Here is a 23139-nt window from a genome sequence, read left to right on the forward strand (position 1 = left end):
GGCTAAGACTGGAGAGACCATACTGCCTTTCCAATTAGGGCTATGTTTCCTTGTTGGAGTTAATTAAATGGATTTGGCTACAACAGTTAGGTGGTTTAGGACTGGATAGAATGCGGAGTCAGGAAGACTCCAGTTCAAATCCAATCTCAGATACTTCTTAGCTGTGTGACCCTGGGCAAGTTACTTCATCCTGTTTGCCTCAGTTGCCTTATCTGTACAATGAGCCAGAGAAGGAAAGGGCAAATTCCTCCAGTATCTTTGCTAAGAGAACCCCAAATGGAGTTTAAGAGTTGACACAATTAAATAACAACGACAACTCGATTTGGAGTAGCGGGGTTTGAGGAATCCCCTCAGTTTGAAACTAAGCTCTCTACATATACCTGGAGACAAACTCTAGACTTATTTTCTTCTTATTAGTTTGTACTAGAATAAATAAATCTCTTTGTCTCTTCCAACTCTATACATTCTACAACCTCCCCACACCTTTTTTTGCCCCATATTGGATTCTAGCATGGCAGTTTTACAAGTATTAATGTGAAAATAAAAACAAAAAAACAAATCTCAGCTTGAAGCATTTTAACTCATTACTCAGGCAGGAAGGTTTGGATGCTGGAAGGATGTGCTTGTTAGAGATGTCCTTACACAGCATTCCAAAAATCCAAGGCTGCTTTTAAGCAGTCTTTGACCTTATTGGAGTTAAACCTTCCTTCTTTTCTCCAAGGAAGCTGAGCCTAAGAAAGCATCTAATGTACCTGCTTACAAATTTCTCTGGCTTAGTGTTTTCCAAAGCTTATTTACACAGAGGCATATTTCCATTCCCTTTATTTATATTTCCTTGCAACAGGAGAACCTAAACAGCTTGCAGATGGAATAAGTGGAAATACCTGGAAATTAGAGAGAGACAGAGAGATAGAGAGACAGACATAGAGAGAGAGACACACACACACACAGACATAGAGAGAGAGACACAGAGAGAGACAGAGATTCAGAGTGACAGAGACAGACAGACACACACAGAAACAGAGACAGAGACACAGAGAGAGACAGAGAGACAGTCACAGATACACACACACAGAAAGACACACACACACAGACATAGAGAGAGAGACACAGAGAGAGACAGAGATTCAGAGTGACAGACAGACACACACAGAAACAGAGACAGAGACACAGAGAGAGACAGAGAGACAGTGACAGATACACACAGACACAGAGAGAGAGAGAGAGAGAGAGAGAGAGAGAGAGAGAGAGAGAGAGAGAGAGAGAGAGAGGAAACCACAAGGAACAAATGTGGTAGAACTGCTAGTTTCCTGGGGCTCATTCATCTTTCTTTTTCTATTTCATCTTGGTATGAGAAGGGGACAAAAAAATCAGGAAATTTGCATTACTTTGATTAAAGCTCTCACAGTACTGGGTCTCTCTTTTCCGATCTTTAAAATGGGAGTCATAATATTCACTGTCTATTTTTCAGTGGTCTTTTAAATGTAAAGCCAGCTAATATGAAAAAATACTTCAAAAGCCTAAACAGTGTCACTTTGATTTTAAATGCTATTATTTGAAGCTTTATTATAGAATTTTCTTTGCATATAGTTTTATTTTTTAGGTGGGATATGTTTTTAAAAAGTGACTTTTAAAAGTAAAACAAAAAATCAACCCCCCTACTTTCCTCCCCTTTTCTTACCCCCCACTAGCCACAGATGTGAGAGACATGTTTTGTTCATAGAGTCAGGCAAGAAATGTTTTGCCAATAAGAAGGTAAACTAAAACTAAAAAGAGATACCACTTGGGTTCCTAAGAGAATGGCTCTTCTCCCAAAGCAAGAAAGATGGATACTGTGGACTCTAGCAGCAAAGCTTTTGACAATGACTCTTTGAAGAAACAATTCCCCACAAATGTTGCTCTGTTGCTGGAAGAAACTACTGATGTGCAGCTGGGATGACTCAGCAGCATTCCCAGATGTCCAGAGGTTTGTAGGTATTCCAGCATTTCTTTTAGTAGCTGCTCATAGCACAGTAATAGGAGTAATGACTCCTGGGCAATGGGTTCTAATAGCATAACGTCCTACCCTTCTCGCCTTCTCCCAATAAAAGTGATTATGATATTGAAAGTTTCCTTGGGAGGTAAGTATCTATGTTGAAATGAAAATTCAGGGTTCTCAGGATTTTTTTTTTAGATTTTTATTTAATTTTCCTCCTGATTTTTATTTATTGTTCAGTCTTGTTCATCTCTTTGTGACCCCATTTGAGGATTTTTGGGCAAATATACTGGAGTGATCTGCCATTTCCTTCTCCAGCTCATTTTACATGTGAAGAAACTGAAGCAAACAGGATCAAGTGATTTACCCAGGGTAACATAGCTAGTAAGTGTCTGAGGCTGGCTTTGAACTCAGGGAGATGTCTTTCTCACAAGAGCTTGTTGCTCTAACCACTACACCACATAGTTGCCCTTTTCTTGATTTAACAAGCATTTATTTTTCTTTCCTAAAGGGTTCTTTTAGAGAAAGTTGAAGAAAAAAGATGAGGTTGGGTAGGATGGGATAAGTACAGAGACAATTGTAACCAGTATGTGATAATTCTAGAGAATAGATTGAGTAAAGTCCAAATTAGATAAAGAAGAATCCAGAATGTGTTAATCATTTCTAGAGGAGCCAATTTCAAAACCTTGGAGATTATCAAATGAAGAAGAAACAGAATGTCTGAGGGACAACAATGAATTGAGAAAAGACAATGCTATTTCTTTTTTTAAAAAATACATTGTTATTGATGTATTTTTGTTAACATCACCATAGTTTTGCCCAGCACTTCTCCCCTCCCCTTCTGAGAGTCATTCCAGAAACAAAAACAAAAACAAAAAAAGAGAAAAAAGATGAAAATACCAATTAATTTAAAAAGTTGAAAAAATATATGCTGAATGTACCACTTGGGACCTTTTCCTTTTGCAAAAGGATTGATTTTGGAACAAGACTGCTATTTGAACAAGGTGCCCATGGAGGTACTCTAGGTGCCACAGTGAAAATGATTTGATTATTGCAAAGACCAGATTGGGGTGGGGGGCATTAAAGGCAATAATAGAATTAAGAATAGAATCCAGAAGGTAGAAACAATGGTAGGTCTGGGGTTGGAATTTGCTATTTGTGGCTAAGTCACTTAGCTTTATTGGGCTTCAGTTTCCAACTCTAAATCTGTGAATCCTGGACATCTCTAATTAAATTAGATCAAACGAATACTAAGTGCAAAGGTTTGCTCTGGAGATTTAAGACCAAAAAACAGACATTCCCTATCCATAAGGAGCTTATAATCCATTGGCAAATAGATGAGGATTTTTATGTATGACTTGATTTGACATATAACAAATACAAAGTAATAGGAGTTTAAAAGAATTATGTTTGTTATTATAGAAAGAGTGATATTAGATGGTATAGATGAGAAAACTGAAGCTCAACAACTTAACTAATGGGAACAGCAGTGTCCACACAAATGTATATATGAGTATCACAATAATAATAATAGTTACCATTATAATGATTTAATGCTTAAAAAGTAAATATTACAAATTCACCTTATCATCAGAATAACCCTGGGAGGTAGATGCTTTTGTATTTCCATTTTACAGATGAAGAAAATGAGCAGGGATCCTACATCTAGGATGAAACTGGATTTGAGTTTGAATCTTTTGTTTTTCAGGTTTAACAGTCTGTCTAAAGTACCACTTATTTGTCTGTGTGTATATTTGTACACAAACACATATATTGGAATGAATAGTTTATTTTTTTGTCTGTGTGTCTGAAAGTAGTCAGGGTTAAATGACTTGCTCAGGATCACATAGGACCTCCTGACTCCAAGGTCAGTGCTCTATCCACTGTGCCACTAAGCTCTTTCAATTTGCTTATTTTCTATAAAATATTCATCATCTCTTTGGAACCATATCCGAAGCATCACCTGGTTTCACTAGTTTTCTGCTTATTTCTAGCTTATTTTCTATCCCTTTTTGGCAGTCGAGTGGATGAGAAAATACAAAAGGTATTTTATTTTGCTCAAGTGAGTCTACAAAGGTCTGAAGTTACAGAATAAATAATAAGGATGTAGTAGTAGATGGTCAAAATTGTAGGTCACAGTTATTTGTGGGAACCCCAGCCATCACATTCTTGTGGAGAAATGATAGAGAAAAAAGAAGCCAAGAATAGCAGTTAAATTTAATAGATTATGTTACCATATCAGAGCAGGATTCATTCCTCGAGAGCTGGAAAAGAACCTGGAGAAGAATTTTCAGGGTATTGTGCTTAGAAATACAAAAGATTTTTTTCTTCCTTGGGAATTTCAAAGACCTCAGCTGGTATTTTTGGCTGATTTTATGTAACCCTTGTCTTTGGGCAGTTAAAATGAAGATTTTTTTTTATGTGTCTCTTTCCATTTCTGTTTCCAGGGCAGGAAGATCCCAACAGCTTGCGCCATAAATACAACTTTATCGCAGATGTTGTGGAGAAGATTGCTCCCGCCGTGGTTCACATCGAATTATTTCGCAAGTATAGCGAGCATTGCATTTTTGTATTTCCACAGGGGTTTTCCACTCAATACACACACACTTCAGTTAAGAGAATGCTGTAGTTCAATTACTTTTGAGATGAGCAAGATATTTTAATTATTATTAAATACACACAAAGACACACAGACACCCATATAGACATATATACATATCTATACATATATGTATACACACAAATATATACTTATGTATATGTGTGTATATATATATATACACACACACACATACATACATATGTATACATACACACACACACACACACACAAAATATCCTTAAAGAAGGACAGATAAAGGCTTTTCATTTAGGAAGCTTTCCTATGTGATTTGTCTAAAAAAACCTATTGTCCTAGATATTTTTCTCTGATAAATTGCTAATCATTCTTGCCCTGGAGAGGTCCCCTATACTTCTGTTGCATGGGATTTTGTTTTAACACATTAAAACACTGGTATAAAATTATGCTGCTATATTTCCAAATATTTAAAGTCACAGTTATAGAAAATGTGTTCAAGGACCAAGAAGTTTATGGTTAGTTAGTCTGCTTTGAGGCTGTACGGGCATAGCTCTTTGTTTTGTGTTTCAGGCTACCCTTTTCCAAGAGGGAAATTCCAGTGGCCAGTGGGTCTGGATTCATTGTGTCTGAAGATGGCCTGATCGTTACCAATGCTCATGTAGTGACCAATAAGCATCGGGTTAAAGTGGAGTTGAAGAATGGGGCTACCTATGAAGCCAAAATCAAAGATGTTGATGAAAAGGCAGACATTGCGTTAATTAAAATTGACTACCAGGTGAGTCTGCTATCTCTGGCACATAATACCTTTCTATTGAAATATAAGGAGTGAAGAGGTTTGTACAAGTAGATTACTGGTTCTCTCTCACAGCATCCGTTTTCACAATTTTATATAAATTGTTTAATGGGACTCTACGCTCAAGAAATTCATCACTTTACTGGTTAATTGGCTTTGGTAGTTTGCTTGTTGGGTAACAGACTCAGTCCATTTCTCAGACTTTCTTTAAAGATTTTTCAGACTGGTAAATCCTCTAGTAGTTTTTATTCACTAACAAAAATTCTTTTGAATTCAGGATTGTCTTCATATCACAGTGAGTTGTTGGTATAGTACCCTAGTAGAGCTGGAGTTTGTGAAAACCATTTATGCTTTATTAGTTTACCTACATTGGAATGACATAGTTACATACAACTAGCTCTGAAATTGTGCTACATGAATGCCATCTATCATCATCATTATTTTTATTGTAATACAATCCCCATGTAATTTTAATGTTGATTGACATTTTCCCCTTGAAAGGCAGATGTTGATGTTAGTCTGCCCCTGTCTTGAAGGACACCAATTTTGAATTGGTAGAGTCCATATTAAGGTGGTACTGGAAAGGCATATCAATCAGGAGATCTAGATCCTTAATTCTAGGTCTTCCACTGTTTCATAGTGAACTTAGTCTCCTTAAAATTCAATTTCCTCATCTGTAGAATGAGAGGTTTGTACTGGCTTGCCTTCCAAATTCTATCAGGTCATGACTCTATGGCATGTTTGTGCCTTCAGAGAAAGTATGTGCTGTAAGAGTCTTTAAGCAATCATAGTGGTGGTGGTCTAGGTTCTATATCAATTTAGAAATTAGATACAATAATAGCTAGCATTTATATGATGTTTACTGTGTTGAGTATTTTACAAATATTATCTCATATAATCATCATAACAGTTTTTTGTTTTAGATTTTTTCCTCCCCTGGTATATTGCTTGTAATTCTTTTCTTGGAGAGGTCCCCTATACTTTTATTGCATGTGATTTTGTTATAATACATCAAAACATTGGTACAAAATTATGCTGCTATATTTCCAAATATTTAAAGTCACAGTTATAGTAAATGAAGGACCAAGAAGTTCATAACCAAAAAGTATTCTGCTTTGAGGCTCTATGAGCATAACTATTATTATTATTCTTTCTGTTTTATATTTGAGAAAACAGGTTAAGTGACTTGCCCAAGATCACACAGCTAATGTTTAAACTGGCATTTGAGAGTACTCTTTTGCTACTTGCATTGATACTTAACCTGGATCTGTCATCATTGGTGTCTAAACATTCAAGGCTTTTTTAGTCCTTACCTAGAAAAAAATTGGCATTGGAAACATTTGTTTCTAGAAATGACATCATGGGCTGTGTTTGTTCAAGAAGTAAAATCCTACTTGAGTTGTGTATTTTTTTAAAATTATTTTTTCCCAGTTGTTTGTAAAAACAATTTTTAAACATCCAAGTTCCAGATTTTCTTCCTCCTTCTTTTTCTCCTTGAGACAGCAAACCATTTGATATAGGTTACATGTGTGCAATCATGCAAAACATATTTTCATAATAGTCATGTTGTAAAAGAAAACACAGACCAAAGAAAACCCATGAAAAAAATAAAATGAAAATGGCATACTTTGATCTGCATTCGGACTCCATCAGTCCTTTCTTTGGATGTGGCGGGCATTTTTCATCATGAATCCAGTGGAATTGTCTTGGATCATTGTATTGCATTAGAAGAGCTAAGTTGTTGAATTGTGTATCTTGGGTTTTTCTGTTGTATTTGCCTTAAAGGGTTATATATCTGTGAACTGCTGTTATTTGCAAATGTTGCTGTTTCAGCATATTGGCAAGAGACGGGCACTTTATGCCCTGTTTTAGAAAAGAAAAGGAAACAAAAAGAGACTCACTCTGTCACTTTCCTACCACTAGAGTGGGTTAGTGATCTGGCATTAGCTCCTAGGTGCCTCTTAGTAAAATCAAGCTGTCTGTGAAGTTCCATAAATAGTGAGGCGATTATGGATGTATATCATTTAAATTTTCTACATGTTATATCTCCCTGGATGGAATATTATATCCTTGAAAACAGAGATGCTTTAAAATTTGTCTTTGTGTTGCCCAGAGCCTGACACATAGTAGGAATTTTAAAATGTTTTTTGATTGAAAGGATGACACTAAGTTGTAGTAACAATAATAAGTAGCATTTATGTTAGACGGGAGGGCTTTCAAATATCTCATTCAGTTCTCACAACAACTATGGAAGGTAGATGATATGATCATCTTCATTATAAAGATGAGGAAGGGGGTCAACTGATTTATGCTAGACAGTTGTGTGGTGTAGTACATAAGAGTACCTAGCTCAGTCAGGAAGATTCAGCTTCCTGAGATCAAATTTAGCATCAGACACTAGTTGTGTGATTCTGGGCAAATCACTTCATTCTGTTTGCCTCAGTTTCCTCATCTTTAAAATGAGCAGAAGAAGGAAATGGCGAACCGCTTTAATATCTTTGCCTAGAAAACCCAAATAAGCTCATGAAGAGTTGAAACTAGCTACAAATCACTGAACAAAAAGTATTTCAGACTGGATTTGAATTCAAGCTTTCCTGCCTAAGGCCAATACTGTATCCACCAAGTTGTCACTGATTAGTTTTGATTAGCTTTAATGTATTTTCTGCTTCTCCCCATCATAGGAAAATAAAATCTTGGCCTTTGTTCATTTGGTTTTGTGTTATTGAAGATGGTATTTATTGAAAGCAGATATTTAACATTTTACTTCAAGTGCTGCAGTGAATTATAACTCTGTCATACAGATTATTCCCATTTCCCGAGAGATTTCTTATAACAAAACAAAATAAATAGGTAAGTGAAATAGCTAATACATGTTACAGGGATAATGATAATAATGATACTGATCTTGTCTGAGAGAGCCAACAATATTTCACATCCTACTTCTCTACTAAAAAAAAAAAAAATGAACAGAAATCTATTTTCTCTCCCTCCCCCTCTAATGGGGGAAAATAACCTGAATTTCTCATGACACTAATATGTAGCCAAAAAAAGTAAAGTCCTGAAGTAGCTCTAATAAATAAATAAACAAATTTATAATATACACATATACACACATATATGCATATGTGCACATATATATATGTATACATAAATGTGGGTTTATAAGTATGTGTGCATATATATATACATATATGTACATAAATATGTATATATGCACACTTATAAAATTTAGCACCCTAAAACCATCACTTCTCTGTAATGGATATTTTATTTTCTTCCCCATTTCATTATTTATCCTTTATTTTTACCTCAGTCATCTCCACTGCTAGTCTCTGCAATATTGTATGTAAAAAAATGTTCTTGTACAATATTAATGAGAAGAGAAAATATAGCTCTTCTTTGTTTTAACCTCTTTATCTATCTTAGTTGTTAGTTAATTAGCATTTTTAAAAGCACTTATATGTGCCAGGTGCTGATTTAGATGCTAGAGATTAAAAAAAAAAAATGGAGAAAGTCTTTACTCTTAAGATAAGAAGCCATTACTCTATTGGGGGAAATAACACAAATACGCACACACATACACAAAGTAAATCTAAGTAGGGGTAATGTGGTATGAGCAGCTGAGGGGTTCTGGAAGAAGTGTAGGAGATGGAACTTTAGCTGAGTTTTGCAGAAAGCTAGACTTTCTAAGAGGCAGAGGATGAAGAGGGAGTAATTCTATGGAGATGGGAGATGGAATGTCATGTCTGAGGAACTGTAAGTGGGATAGCTGGGCTGGAATGTAGGAGTGACTAAAGGGGAGTCATGCTTAATAAGCTTTGGAAAGGTGGGCTGGGGCCAGACAGTGAGGAGCTTTAAATGCCAAACATTCTTCTGTAGTTGAACCGAATTGGATCGAATGTCTATGGCACTCACCTAGAATGGATCCCAGGAGTATATTAGCATGAGGTTTTCCCTGTAGGTCAAGCCATTGTGTTTTGCAGGTGCTGGATGATGTTAAAGATCCTTGGGATGTATTTCGATGATAGACTGATGAATTAATCCCTAGGCAAGATGAGAGTTTTAGGAAAAGCTTTTGATCCTATCACTTGATAGTGTACCTTGGAAGCTGGCTTTATGTATAGTATTTGTAATGAAGTAAAGATCAAAGTTTAAGTGTATTTAAGTTGGAAAAGTTAGTGTTTAGTTTAAGTGGTTAGATGAACAGAAGGATGGCAGTGAGTAGGGTTGAGTGACTGTGGGAGCTGGAGAGGGATTGAATACCTGTGTATTTGGGTAATTTGTCTAATTTGGGGGTGCATTTTATATCTTTGTGCAGCTCTGGATTGTGTATTCAGAATGTATTAGTAGTGAGTCTTGACCCATGGGCATGTGGAAAAGAGTGGCTTCTAGGGGCAAAGATATTATGTCTCAGAGAAGCTATTCAGCCCTAAGTATTGTTCCCAATTGCCCCAATTCTAGAACAACTAGTTGGCACAGTGGATAGAGCAGTGGGCTGGAATCAGGAAGTTTCATCTTCCTTAGTTCAAATCTGACCTCAAATACTTACTTGCTGCATGATCCTGGACAAGTCACTTAGCCCTGTGTATTTCAGTTTCCTCATCGATAAAATGAGCTGGAGAAGGAAGTAGCAAACTATTCCAGTATCTCTGCCAAGAAAACTCTCTAAAAAAAGGTCATAAAGAGTTGGACATGACTAAAACAACTAAATAATTGCAACAGAATTGATCCCAATACATCATATTTTTAAAGCTATGATCACAAAAAGGAAATTGTATATATATCTATATATAGACAGTATAGCTCTAATATATATTGTAGCATATGTCAGATAGTATATATCTGAATGGCACAGTTTTGAGCCCCTTGTAATCTCTTGTGTGGGAAAAGAGAGTGCTTGTGCAAAAAGGAGGAAGAATATGTGGGTTTACAGATTAAGCATGAGAGTGTTTGCCAGAAGGTCTGTGTCCTAAGGTAGCTGTGATTACCTCTCTCCATAATAGCATATAAAACAAACATAAGCAAAAGCTTATCTTAAGTGCTGAGAACCCCTCGGGTCATATAATCTGAAACTGTCATATTGTCATACAAACTACTCTTCTGGGCAAGAGTAACTGAATTAAATTTGGCCAATTTTTAAGTGCCTAGTTAGGTTCTGAAGTTACATTGAAGGAAAGGAGAGTTGCTGTCAAGAAATTTATCTTTTGGAAAGGATAAAACATTTATGTGTACAGGAAGCAAATTCAAAGTCAGTTCAGAAGGGATACAGCACAGGGAGGGGAATCAAGAAAGAATTCCTATAAATAATGGCAGTGGCCCTTAAGTTAGACCTTGAAGCAATTGGGAATTCTAAGAGGCAGAGATGATGAAGGAATGTATTCCAATTATAAGGAGATATCCTGGGCTGAGGTTTAGAGACAAGAATTAGTAGATTGAGTTCAGGGAACAGCTAGCAATGCTTATATGTGTAAAGGAGAATAATAATAAATATATTTGAAATGATAAATGAGGGCTAGATTTTGGAGAGCTTTCAATGCTTGGCTGAGGAGTTTGCATTTTATCCCAGAAGAAGTAAGAAACCAGTAATGATTTCTGAGTAGGTTAGTATATGGTCAGGCCTATGTGATTTGGAAGCTCTGGATAAAGTATGGATCATATTGGGGAGAGAGCTCAAGAAGATCAAAAGTTAGGAGGTTGTTCCACTAACTAGTACTAGGCAGTAGGTGACAAGGGATTGAACTAGAATGGTAATTGTGTAAGTGGGAGTGATTTATCAGATTACTAGAAAAACAAATGAAGTTGCATATCCTTATTGATACCTATTTTAAAATTTCATTTCTAGAGAGTGAGCAACTCTGTTTAGGAAGACACTGTTTATTCCAAAAGACCAGAAAAATTGATGCTGTAAATATGGTCTGCCTTACTCATCCAAGCTAACCACATCCTGTAAATCTAACCTGTGTGGTTGGTTACAGATCATTCTTTTTTCAGTCTCCCTTCCCAAATGCATGAAGCAAGCAGTGTTTTATTGTACTTATTATAGGTTTTATTGTACTTATTATAGGTTCTGAACATTAAGAAATGGCTTTTTTGTATCCTTAGTGAATTATCTAACATTGTAGTTAGTCATTATAAGTAGACTCTTGATAACTACTTGCTAGTAATATCGTAGAGGAAATTTCCAAGTGGGAAAAAGTTAAAACTAGAATCAATTAAGCAAATATTTATTAAGCATGCTAAGTGCTAGGCACTGAAGTTTCAAAGACACAAAAAAATGAAATGATCCCTATCTTCAAGGATTTTATAGTCTAGTCAGGGAAACAATATACACATGCATGGGGTTTGTACCGAGCAGACATAAGATAATGGCCTTAAAGGTTCCTTCTAGGTCCAATGTTTTACTAATCTGGTTTCTCTTTTTTGCTTCTGCTCACTATATGTTGTAGGGGGAGATTTTTTTTTCAGTTTGAAGCCCAAGTGAAAACTTGATTCTGTGTTTGCCTTGACATGTTCAGTAGGAACTGGAACAGCTTAGCCAGATGAGGCTTCATGTCCTATTTCCGACCTCCCTCTTGCTACCCATAAAAGTTTAGTCATTCCAGCAGCATGCACGCTATTGACATGTGCTTCTGGTAAAAAAAAAAAAAGGTGCCTAAAATAATGTGGCTTTTCAAAATGGAATAGGAAATGAAAGAGGATATTGAGCTGTAGGCACCTACACAAAGGACTGCTTTCCACTGACTAAACTGCTTTTCTGCTGATAGTGTTTGGAAGTAGGAGGGCAAAAAGACCTTGTCCAGATTTTTCCTTTTGTTCTCTTGCTTCATTAATAGAATTTTCTTGATGGGCTTGAAATTATTTTACTTTTTTTGTGGGAAGTGAAATCCCACCTTGATTAAAAGGGAGTGAGACTTCTGTGACTTCACTGGCAAGAGAGCTCCTAGATGATGAAACTTTCTCCCTCCACTACCTCAAGTAAGTTATAGTGTTGAGAGAATGGCTGAGAGCAGGTGATCAGACCAGTTCTCTATCAATTATATTTCAGAGCCCCATTGATAAATATAAGCACTAATGTACAGTGAGTGGGAGTCTACTAAATGGAATTTGGTGAATTGAGTGTGATCTTGCTGGCTATCCTATCTGACAGACAACAAAAACAGATAAATTGCTTAGGTTGGCCCAAAAGTTAATAAATGGCTGTTGCTACTGCTGCTGTCAGTCATCTTCAACTCTTTGTGGGGTTTTCTTGGCAAAGATACAGAAGTGTTTTGCCACTTCCTTCTCTAGCTTATTTTACAGAAGAGGAAACTGAGGCAAACTGGGTTAAGTGACTTGTCCAGAGTCATACACGTGTCTGAGACCAGATTCAAATTTTTGAAGAGCCTTCTTGACTTCAGGTCAGATACTCTATTCACTGTCACCTAGCTGCCCAATAAATGGTTACACTTAGCAAAGAAATGTTTAGGGTAAATAATGAGATTCACTTCTAAAAGATACTCTGTGGTGTGAGAAACAGTCACTCAAATATCTTTCAGTTATTTTGTCAACAGTCAACAAGCATTTGTTATGCATCTACAGTGTGCCAGACTCTGTGTGGAGTGCTGAAGATACGCAGAAGGGCCCCAAACAGCCCGTGGTCTCAATGAGCTCCCAGTCTAATGGGGGAGAATTAGGGTTCATATGAACATTAATGCAATCTAGAGAGAATCTCTTGCTGCAGATGGGATCTGGATCATTAAAGTCCCACTTCCAGCTCTTTCCTCTGTTCACTTAGGAACATTGCTCTTCCAAGTAACTCAGCTTTGAGTTAGAGAAGATTTATGTATACTTTCCCATCTTGTCCTGCATTAATTTTTCCAAGCCCAAGTATATTAGAAGAAGCTTATCTTTTGAAGCTGTTTACACTTGAGGTTAATGTTCTGCTGCTGTCTGTCTGAACTTGTGGAAGGAAACAGGATGTGTTTAAGCTTCTTCTCCTCGCCTTTAGTCACAGAAGAGTCACCTGCCTCTCTTGGGCTAGGAAGCATCATTCACAGGGTGCAGCCAAGTCCGGCCCCAGGATACAAAACACATGTCCCTGTCATGCATCAGCAGACATGGACCCTGGAGCAAGATTTTGCTTTACTTTGAGAACTCGAGCTACAGGAAGCAGAGACAGCATTTCTGGTGTGCATATCAACATTTTAATGGGCAGCAGCTTCGAGAGCAAACAAGTTCATCTTTAAATATGTCTTGCTTCCAAATGTGCCTAACAGGAACCACTTGTGGAATTAGCAGTTTATTAATATTCATTCAAAGCCTCCCACTGGAGTTTCCTTTTTTTTTTTTTTTTTTTTTTTTTTTTGGTGGTAATCCATTTAAAAGAGATTTTAAAAGGTGGGAAATGTGTTTCAAATGAATGGAGAAGCATTGTTTACTCAGGAATGCAATTCTGAAGTGCCAGGGAGGTTCTGAAGGAGATAGGAGGGAACATTTAGTGCAGGAATTCCCCATCTTTTTTTTAATTCGTTGTTTCTCTAGGCTTTATGTAAGCCTTCCTGTATCCCCTATGCAAAATTAAAAGAAATAAATTCTAGATTTTGTCACATATGTGAACACAAGATAAACCTTCCTGTATTCCTCTTTAATATAAAAGGAAATCAGTTTTAGAATTTACCATACATATGCATGTAAGAAATACAACAGAAATAAATTTCAATAGAAATTGTTATTTACTTTATATCCTCCATACCTACTTGACAGACTTTTCATACTCAATAGAAAGGAGGAAAGAGAATAATATATACTTTCAGGTTGGGAATCCTGAGTTAGAATAATTAGAATGGACCGTCTTATTCTGACTCAGAGACTTACTAGCTGTTGGCTCCACTTTTTATTAGGTTGTATTGCTTCTAGGTAGGGAGCAAGTGCACAATAAACATTCTTCCCCTTTGCCCTTGGAACATATACCTCCTCAAAGATTCCATTGGACTTTCTAAACTCATCCATTTTAGAAGAGAGAAAAATTTCAAACCATAAAACTGGTCTACTTTAAACTTGATAGCATATTCTCCAACCTCCTTGATTTTCAGAAGGGGAAACTGAGGTCCAGAGATGTGAATTCTTCCTCAAGGTCACACTTGGTCACACGAAGTCACACATACTGGATTATTACCAGGGATTGATCAGGATATGGCTTTGCCCACAAGTGCAACAAGATTCCTGGTGTTGGGTGGCTCCATCTGTTCCACATTGTAATGTAGTTTCCTGTGGGTATTCTGCCCAGGTGCAGAATCTCTGATGAGATTAGCATTTGGAAAAAAACTGGATTGAAGTTTGTGTATTTTTCTTTTGGTGCATATAAACTATATCCCCTCTAGTTCCAGTGCCATCCATAGTTCTGTTTGAAGTGGCTGCTAAAAGGAAAATTCTAAGGTGGAGTGTGGTATTTTTTCAGAGGGCTGTTTCACTGCTGAGTCTGCTGACAGCAACAAAGTGGATTGCCTCAACCAGACACTGAAAGTTGTGGGAGAAAAAGGGGAGTGAGTAAGAAAGTACAAAGAAGAAGAAAATAAAATCAAGACAGAGGAGAGCAAATGAAGGAATCTCTACTCTTTGACTTTATCAAGACAAATTATATTTGTGAAATGGACCAGAGATTACATATGATTATGTGAGAGTGGCTTTGTTCCCTGGTCCCTGGGATTGACCCTTTGAAAAATGGCACGGGGAAAGAGAAATGTGTTTAAAAGCCAGGATTTTCAGGATTCTGTTTATAATTATAACAACCAGGTAATCACTACCTTAGTCTTTGTAAATAAGATTGAGCCAAGTGGGGAATGGGGACACAGCAGTGATTGGACCCTTACCTTGAAAAATCTGGATAGCAGAAGGCAACCAGTTAAATTCAGGCCCTCTCACTGAAATTTCAGATAGCATTCCTTTATAATCACAAGGGAAACCTCTGTAACTCTTCTGCAGAGTTTAAGTAAAGTGAGAATCCTAAGGAAATTTGGCTTCTTATAATGCCTTTGAGGTTTCTAATAACTTCCCATAAAGGAAATGTTTGTTTCAGGCATGCTTAAGGACTTTAAATCATCTTCACTTGCTCCTCTCTGAAAGATACCAAAGCCTCTGGTGCATTCATTGGTTAGGAAACACTTTGGCTTTAGACTGCTCTGTGATTTCACTGGTGTGGACACCCCTTTCTGTAGTAATGCAGCTTACAACTTCAATGAGCTTTTTTTCCTTTGTGATTCTAGCCCATGTCTTTCTGAAAATGCTCTCAAGAATCTGTTTTATGACATACCAGTACAACATTGCAGTTCTCCATCTATCATCCCTCATCTGTGAAACATGAGTGTTTTGTCTTTTCTTTTAAATTAAATTTGTATGGATATCTCATATTTTTATATCACCAAAATCTCCCAAATATCCTCCTCATCCCCTTCTACAGAGCTATTCTTTATAACAAAGAAATAGTGAGAAGAAAAAAGTTCAGCAAGACTAACCAAAATATAAAAAATGTTGGATAGTATGCATTATTGCATTTCTGTAAAGAAAGGGGAAAATACATTCTCATATTTCTTCTTTGGGGCCAGGCTTGGTCATTCGTTCCACTTTTCTGGTCAAATTCTTTCTTGATCATGTCTGCCTCATCTACTACTTCTTGAGAGAAAGTTATCATTGGAAACATATAATGGAGTCCTTCCATTGTTCTTTGGGGTACTTGTGTTCAGTAGCTAGAGTTCTAGGCCTGGAGTTAGAAAGACCCAAGTTCAAGTTCAGCCTCAGCCAGTGGTGTGACCCTTGAAAAGTCACAAACAAGCTTTTTTAAGCTTCAGTTTCTTTTGTAAAATGGGAATAATGATAATAATTACTCAAGATGGAGAGTTGTTATGAGGATAAAATGAGACAGTATTTAAGGTAGCTTGAAACCTTTAGAGTACTATACAAATTCTAAATATTATGGTTGTTATTGTTATTGTAGTTGTAATTGTCAGTATAGTGTTGAACATGTCTTGTTGAATTATTCTCTAGATGATCTAGGAGATTTCTTGGATCTCTTTTGACATTAAAAATTAATTTTTCATTTGTCCATTCATTTACTTATTCAGTATTTGTTGCACACATATGCTAAGCATTGAGAGAGGTACAAGATGGAACCATCCCAAATTCCCATTACTGTAAATATCTGGAATAACACTTGGAGAGGGACGGTGAAGATGATACATTAGGAAGTTGTATTCTGGAAAAAGAATTAGATTTGTTCTGCTTGGCCACAGAGAGCAATAGGCAGGTAAATATTGGGTCACCACAGAGTAAAACTTCCTATCAATTAAGAGTTGTCCATAAATGGAAAGTGTTGCTTTAGGGAGTAGTGAGTATTCCAGCCTTGGAAGTCTTCAACTGGAGACTGAATGACTTTGTCAGAGGCCAGGAATTAGCTGAATAGGTATCCCTTCTAACTACACAAATCGGTGATGATTTTTCCATGAGGAATAAGTCTACACTGTTGCCCAGAGGGCTATTGCTCTTACACCAGGCTTTCTACTCTCATGTGGCTGGTTCCTGCCAGCCCAGGGAAGCGGGTGGTGATGGGTATGCTTGCTCAGCAGCCTAAAGCTGTTTGTAGATAGGGAAGGCTAACTGGAAGAAACAGAATAGTGAAGACAGATGGGAATGAAACCTGGGAGACAGTTTTTGGTTAAGTGTGATTCATCTAATAGCACATAGCACAGTCAGAGAGTTCTCCTTCATGAATTTTATTTTCAGAAGAAGCATGGGAGCTGCACATGGGAAATTGTTTCTAAGCAGATTTCTAAAATCATTTGACACATAATGTAAACATTTATATTCAGATCTGTTTCCCAGCTTTTCCAGAGTTGGTCAGGCATTCTTGTAGAACAAGATGATTTTCAGCAAGTTGCTTTTAGCTGTTTTTGTTTTGGGTTTTGTTTTATTTCTTGCCCTTTTGGCAACTCTTTCTCCTTCTCTTCTTGCATTTCATTTTCATTTTAATCTCCCATGTGTTTTGCATGCTGTCTCTGCTTTTCTTTGGAAATAAGTGATACCATTGGTTATTCGGCTCCTTTAAGGCCTGGATCTTTTACAGAGCTTTAGAAGACGAAGTTATATTCATATTAAAATATGAATTTCTTAGCATTTTAGGGTAAAAATCATTATTTCACTAGGAATGTAAATCCAGACAGATAGCAGAGGTGCAAACAGCTTCGTTGTTCTGAATAAGTCATATGTTCAGAAGGTTTAGGTTAATGAGACATGTTGGGGAGGTTTCTGAATACATTTTCTTTTGGAATGTGAAAATATTACAGTTCTCCTAAACTATCAAGACTGGAAACCTTTTTGTGTTCTTTGGCACCATTTTAATAACTTTGTTGATTGTTAAAGGACATTCTTTGGTCACATATTTTTTCCTTAATATGGTAATGCCTAATTTTTTTCCTGTTTAAAATACCTTCTAATATCCAGGAAGATAAAAATAAGGCATTATTTATGGTTATGGCAAAGTTGTTTTAAGGGATTAGTAGGATTGCTGTGCTGTAATAAAATCCTAATTTGTGTGTTCCTCCCCCTGACCCTGACCTCCAGAATGCCTTCTATCCCTTTTCCTCTTCCATGAAGGATTATCACTTTGTGTTACTTTTCATAGTAAACAAAAACTAGAACAATTTGTCTCTGCTCTTTAATGGGTGATAGATTTATGCCACATTCTTTATGAGACTGGAGGTCTGCCTCAATGAGAGGAAATCTAGCCCTTCTCAGTAGACATTAAAGTGTTCTTTATTAATCCCTGGATTATTAAAAAAATTATTATAATGTGTTAAAATTGACTGGCAATTCACATAATATTGGGTACTGGTGTTTAGTTAGTGGAACTGAGTTTTTCTCTCTCCCTCTTTCCCTCATTTTTGTCAAACCCACTGATTTGGCCCAATTCCAGCCAACATTTTGAGACTTAATCGTCATGGATAATATAGTATTTACACTTTGTCAGTTTTACATTGAGTTTTCTTATTGATAATCCTGGGGAACAGGTAATACAAGTATTATTAGTTCCATTTTACAGATAAGACAACTGAGGCTCAGATAATTTGAGTAACTTATCTATAATCAGGAAGCCACCATGACAGCCACAATTTGAATTTAAGTGTTCTGACTCCAAAATGCAGGAGTCTTTTTTTTCCTATTCTACATGATAATGCATATACTTATGTTCATATATATATGTGCATAGACGTGCCTGCCATTTGTTTTAAAAAATAATGGTTTAACATAAGACAACTTTCTCTTATATGTAGGTGCCTTGTTTGTGCTGATTATGTCTTAGGATCTTAGATCGCTTGAGCTGAAATAGAAGCTTATATACCATCAGACATGGAACAAATGTTCACAAATCTAGCACTGTTTCCATTATTCTACAATGCAAATGTATTCATTTTTGTTTATAGAGGGAAGGGAAGAGAAGAAAATGAATCAAGCATTTAAGTACCCATTATGTGCCAGAGATTGTGCTAAGTGCTTTAAGTATATTATACTTATTAAGTATATTTTAAATATATTATCAAATAAAATACCCTGGGAGGTAGATGCTGTTATTACATACTACATATAAGGAAACTGAGGCTGACAGCAGTAAAGTTACTTGACCAGGATCATCCATACAATGGTAAATATGTGAAGCTACACTTGAACTTAGTTTTCCTCATGATAGGTCCAGCAATCTATCCACTATACTACACTCTTTCTAGACAGAACATTGCTATTCTCTTTTTAAATGGTGAACTCCTCTTTCTCCCCTGCATCTCTTCATGCAGTGTTTAACACTTAATACCCAAGAGGTCTTTGAATTTGTATGGGAAAAAATTTGTTCACCTTTATTTTTACTAATCTCTAATTGAAATTTAGGTAGGTTTTTTTTTGTTAGTTTGTTTTGCATTTTAACTCTTTTTTGGGGTGTGTGAGTGAGGCTATTGGGATTAAGTGACTTGTCCAGGCTCACACAATTAGTGAGTATTAAGTGTTTGAGGCTGGATTTGAACTCAGGTCTTCTTGACTCCAGGACTGGTGCTCTATCCACTGCTTTCTAGATGCCCTGAAAGTTAGTTGTTGTTTTTTAAATGAAGGTAGGTAACAATCTCTATTCGGATGAGGGATGCATAGGTTTCATTAGACTGTCAATGTGGATCTATGATAAAACAAGTTAAAAACTCTTGATTTATAGGATAGTTGATCTAGAACGATGTTTTTATAAAAATGCCATAAATAGCTAAGAAACATGCATATTTTTTTGGTTTTCATTTATTTATTGCCAGAAATTGATCTTATTTAACTTTTCCATTCAGATCCTTCACTTCTTTTGCAATAGATCTGAGGAGTTTTATTATGATTTTTTGAAATATGATATTTGATCACGATTTTCAAAAAGTCCAAAGATTTTTAAATTATCATCTTTCCATCTTTAGAAACTACTCTAGTTTTTCTTATAATAGACATTTATATCTTTTCTCTCAAGCTTTTTACTTCATTCTCATTTTTTTTTCATTTTCTCATAAAATCATTGATTTCTACTTGTGTCATTCTATTTTTTCAGGGAGATTATTATTTGGGCAAGGTTTCCTATGTCTTTTAAGAGCTGTTTTTTCTACTTTCAATTTTCTTTTTTTCAATTCTCATTTCACTTTTTATTTTTTCACTTTTTATTTTTTCAATTTGTCATCCTTGTAGTCCTTATATGCCAAAACTATTTTTCTTCTGATGTCATTTTTAGCCTAGTTCTTAGTTTGAAGTTTTATAAAATACCCTTTAGCACTTCTGAATGGGTTAAGTAAGTAAATCATTTTTGATCCTCTCTGTATTCTGAATATTACTTGTGGATCTGGGAGGGATTGTTGATATCAGGTCCCCTTTCTGTATCAGTCCCTGGCTTTTGTTTCAATTTCTTGGCAGTCCACTATGGGTTCAGATCTCAACTACTGTTTCTCATTCTTTGTGCATGATTCTTTTTTGGAGGTGGATCAGGGAGAGTGGGTCTCCTATCTGATCCAGGTTGAAGAAAAGTGACCAACTTTTGGGCTGGCCCTACTACTGATTGGCAGATGAGATTTGACCTGCTCTGTTTTCAATCTGGATTGTTCCCTTTCCTTCTTTCCTGCTTAGAAAGTTTGATTCCTCTCTACCCTCACTGCCAGGGTAGAATTCCCCATATTGATGCTGGAACTTACTTCAAACATTAAATTGGCTTTAGCTTCTTGTAATTTTGAATTCCCCTTTCCTCTCACATTCTCCCTTTCACTCACATCATTCTCCCTTACTCTCCCTCACAATCTCTCTATCTTTGTCTGTCTTTCTCTCTGTCTCTTCCTTCCCTTTTTTTCTTTTTGCCCCCTCCTATCTTCCTCTTTTTTCTCTGAGGCCAAAAAAAGATGTTTAATCTGACAAGATGTCTCAGTGACGATGTTTAGTCTGAAGAAGAAAAGATTTAAAAGGAAGGCATGATATCTGCCTTCAAGCATTTAAAGGGCTGTCTTGTAGAAAAAAGGATCTCACTTATTTTGATTCATCTCAGAGGGCAAAATTAGAAGAATTGCAGATGGACAGATTTCAGTTTGACCCTAAGGAAAAACTTCCTGACAGTTAGAACCATCCAAAAGGAGGAAGATGAAGCGTTTTAGAAGGGGAAAGGTCGTCTTCACTGGAACTTTTCAGGTAGTGGTGAGATGATGATTTGCTAGATCTTTGTCAAGGACATTCTTGCTCATATACTAGATATACTAGACTTCAGAAGTCCCTTCCAGCCCCGATGCTTTGTGACTATAGCATCACATTGATAAAAGGAAAGGAACTGAAAGCACAATATGTGGTGACAGACAAATGTTTTGGCTTTCATTAAGTGTACATTTTTCCTTGTCTGAATGCCATGAAATATATACAGTTGCTAGCCATTAAGATTTTATTTAGGGATATTTACATTTTATAGTTGAAACGATAACATTAAGGAACAATTTCAAACGCTAAGCTTTTTCCTCTGCTCTCTCTTCCTACGCCACCAACATATTTTGACATTTTAATACGCCTGTAAGCATTTCTTCTAGAAATTTAAGGAGGAGGTAAGTATTGCTAGAGCTTGTAGTTTGTGAATTGAGGGTCAGTTTCAGGCAGGCAGAATTTTTTCCTTTAGCACTCATTAAAAAATAAAACAACACAAAAAACTTTTCTAAGGCATGTGTGCACAACATGGCTATCTTATTTTGTCTGTGTATATAGGCACTTACTTTAATTTTTTTTTTAATTTAAAGAAAATCAAAGGCTAGCATAACTATTTCCAGAAGACATATTGAGTCACACAGATAAACTGCAGCCAACTTGTGTAACTTTAGCCTTTGAAGCAAATGTTAACCAGCATAGGACCCAGCTGGAAAACTCGGCACAATGAAAATGTAGGGTGCCGGCCAACAGCTGGACTGGTTGCCTCCTCCTCCAGTGGCCAAATGCAAATTCAGCAACATCAAGATTTTTTTTTTGGTAACATAGGAGCATTTAGTATTTTTCAGTGGACAGGGAAAAAAGTGACTTCAATTAGTGAAGGAAGACATTGCCAGTTTTCCTCTTTGGCCATTGGTTTACTCATTTTCACATTTCTTCTTCTTTCTTTAGAACTGTAGCAATGGAAGTTACCGAAGAAAGGTACCATAAAGGGTGATAGTGAGGGCACATAGGAGTTAGAGTAAATTGAATTCTCTAAAAATTATCCACCTCCATAGGAGTTGAAATACTGATTAGTACATTGCATTGTGTGGTCATTTCAGTGGATTTATTGTTTTAGCCAGTGCTGCTGGATTTTGGGCAATCTCTTCCTCTCTCTTGAGGCTTCAGAAGTTGCTAGGGATCTTACTGTGTTTGGAGAATTGTACAAAAACAATGTGTTACTTTGAGAAGACTTTTGATCCTACTTAAATTACATTTAGATAAGGTCCTTGACACATAATTTGTTATATTGTGCTAAAGTGAACAAATCCAGTTAAAATATTCTCTGAAAGGTTTGTTTAGTAATTGGAAAGGATAAAGTCCTTTGAGCTAGGATCATACACGCATACATCTATAGAGTTAGGAGAGATCTTTACAGATTATCTAGTTCAATATCCTTGCTGGCTTAGATTGAAAGACTTATCCAAGGACTTGGAGCTAGGAATTGACAGAACTAGGCTGCAAATTCAGTGTTCTTGATTCCCATTTTTCCACCAATTTCCTCCAAAATTAAAGACTATTATTATATTTTTATGTTTCGGTTACTCTTCACCAGTTCTTCCTACCTCTTGCCTTATGAGATGGCTGTGTATCTTAGAGTAAGGGATAGGAGGTATTGGATTTGTGATTTTATTGATTTGAGAATTTTCTGGATGAGGAATTAAATTCCCTCTACTAATGCAGGTTGGCACTTTCATTGCAATTTATATTCTTAAAGAACTGCCTAGTAGGCTGAGAAGGTAGACTTGCCTGGAACCACAAAGACCGTATATATCAGAATATACCCAGGTCTTCCTGACTAGCCACTTTGTTCTTTGGAACCATGCTGCCTCTCTCCTACTCTTAGAGTAAACTTAAATTTAATTATTCTGTTGAGTCTTACTTCAGTTTGAAAGCTATGGAGAATAGATTTTTGGTGTGCGCATGGTCCAAATCCCCCATAGGATCTGAACACATATCAGCTTTTACTCTCTCTGCATCCACATTAAATGTGTGAGTCCAGACTCATCAAATAGTACTCATTCGTTCTTCTTAGTTGTTTACTGC

General features: G+C 36.4%; 1 protein-coding gene across 1 annotated transcript in view; it reads left to right on the forward strand.

Moving 5' to 3' along the window:
- Positions 1–23139, forward strand: part of HTRA1 (HtrA serine peptidase 1) — a 74581-nt gene that overhangs the window by 29460 nt on the left and 21982 nt on the right. Inside the window, exons 2-3 of the mRNA XM_074284943.1 lie at positions 4423–4522; positions 5124–5328. Of these exons, the coding sequence (XP_074141044.1) occupies positions 4423–4522; positions 5124–5328 (305 nt within the window). The remainder of the gene's footprint in view (positions 1–4422; positions 4523–5123; positions 5329–23139) is intronic.

This window comes from Sminthopsis crassicaudata, chromosome 2 (genome assembly GCF_048593235.1).
Source record: "Sminthopsis crassicaudata isolate SCR6 chromosome 2, ASM4859323v1, whole genome shotgun sequence".
Taxonomy (NCBI): domain Eukaryota; kingdom Metazoa; phylum Chordata; class Mammalia; order Dasyuromorphia; family Dasyuridae; genus Sminthopsis; species Sminthopsis crassicaudata.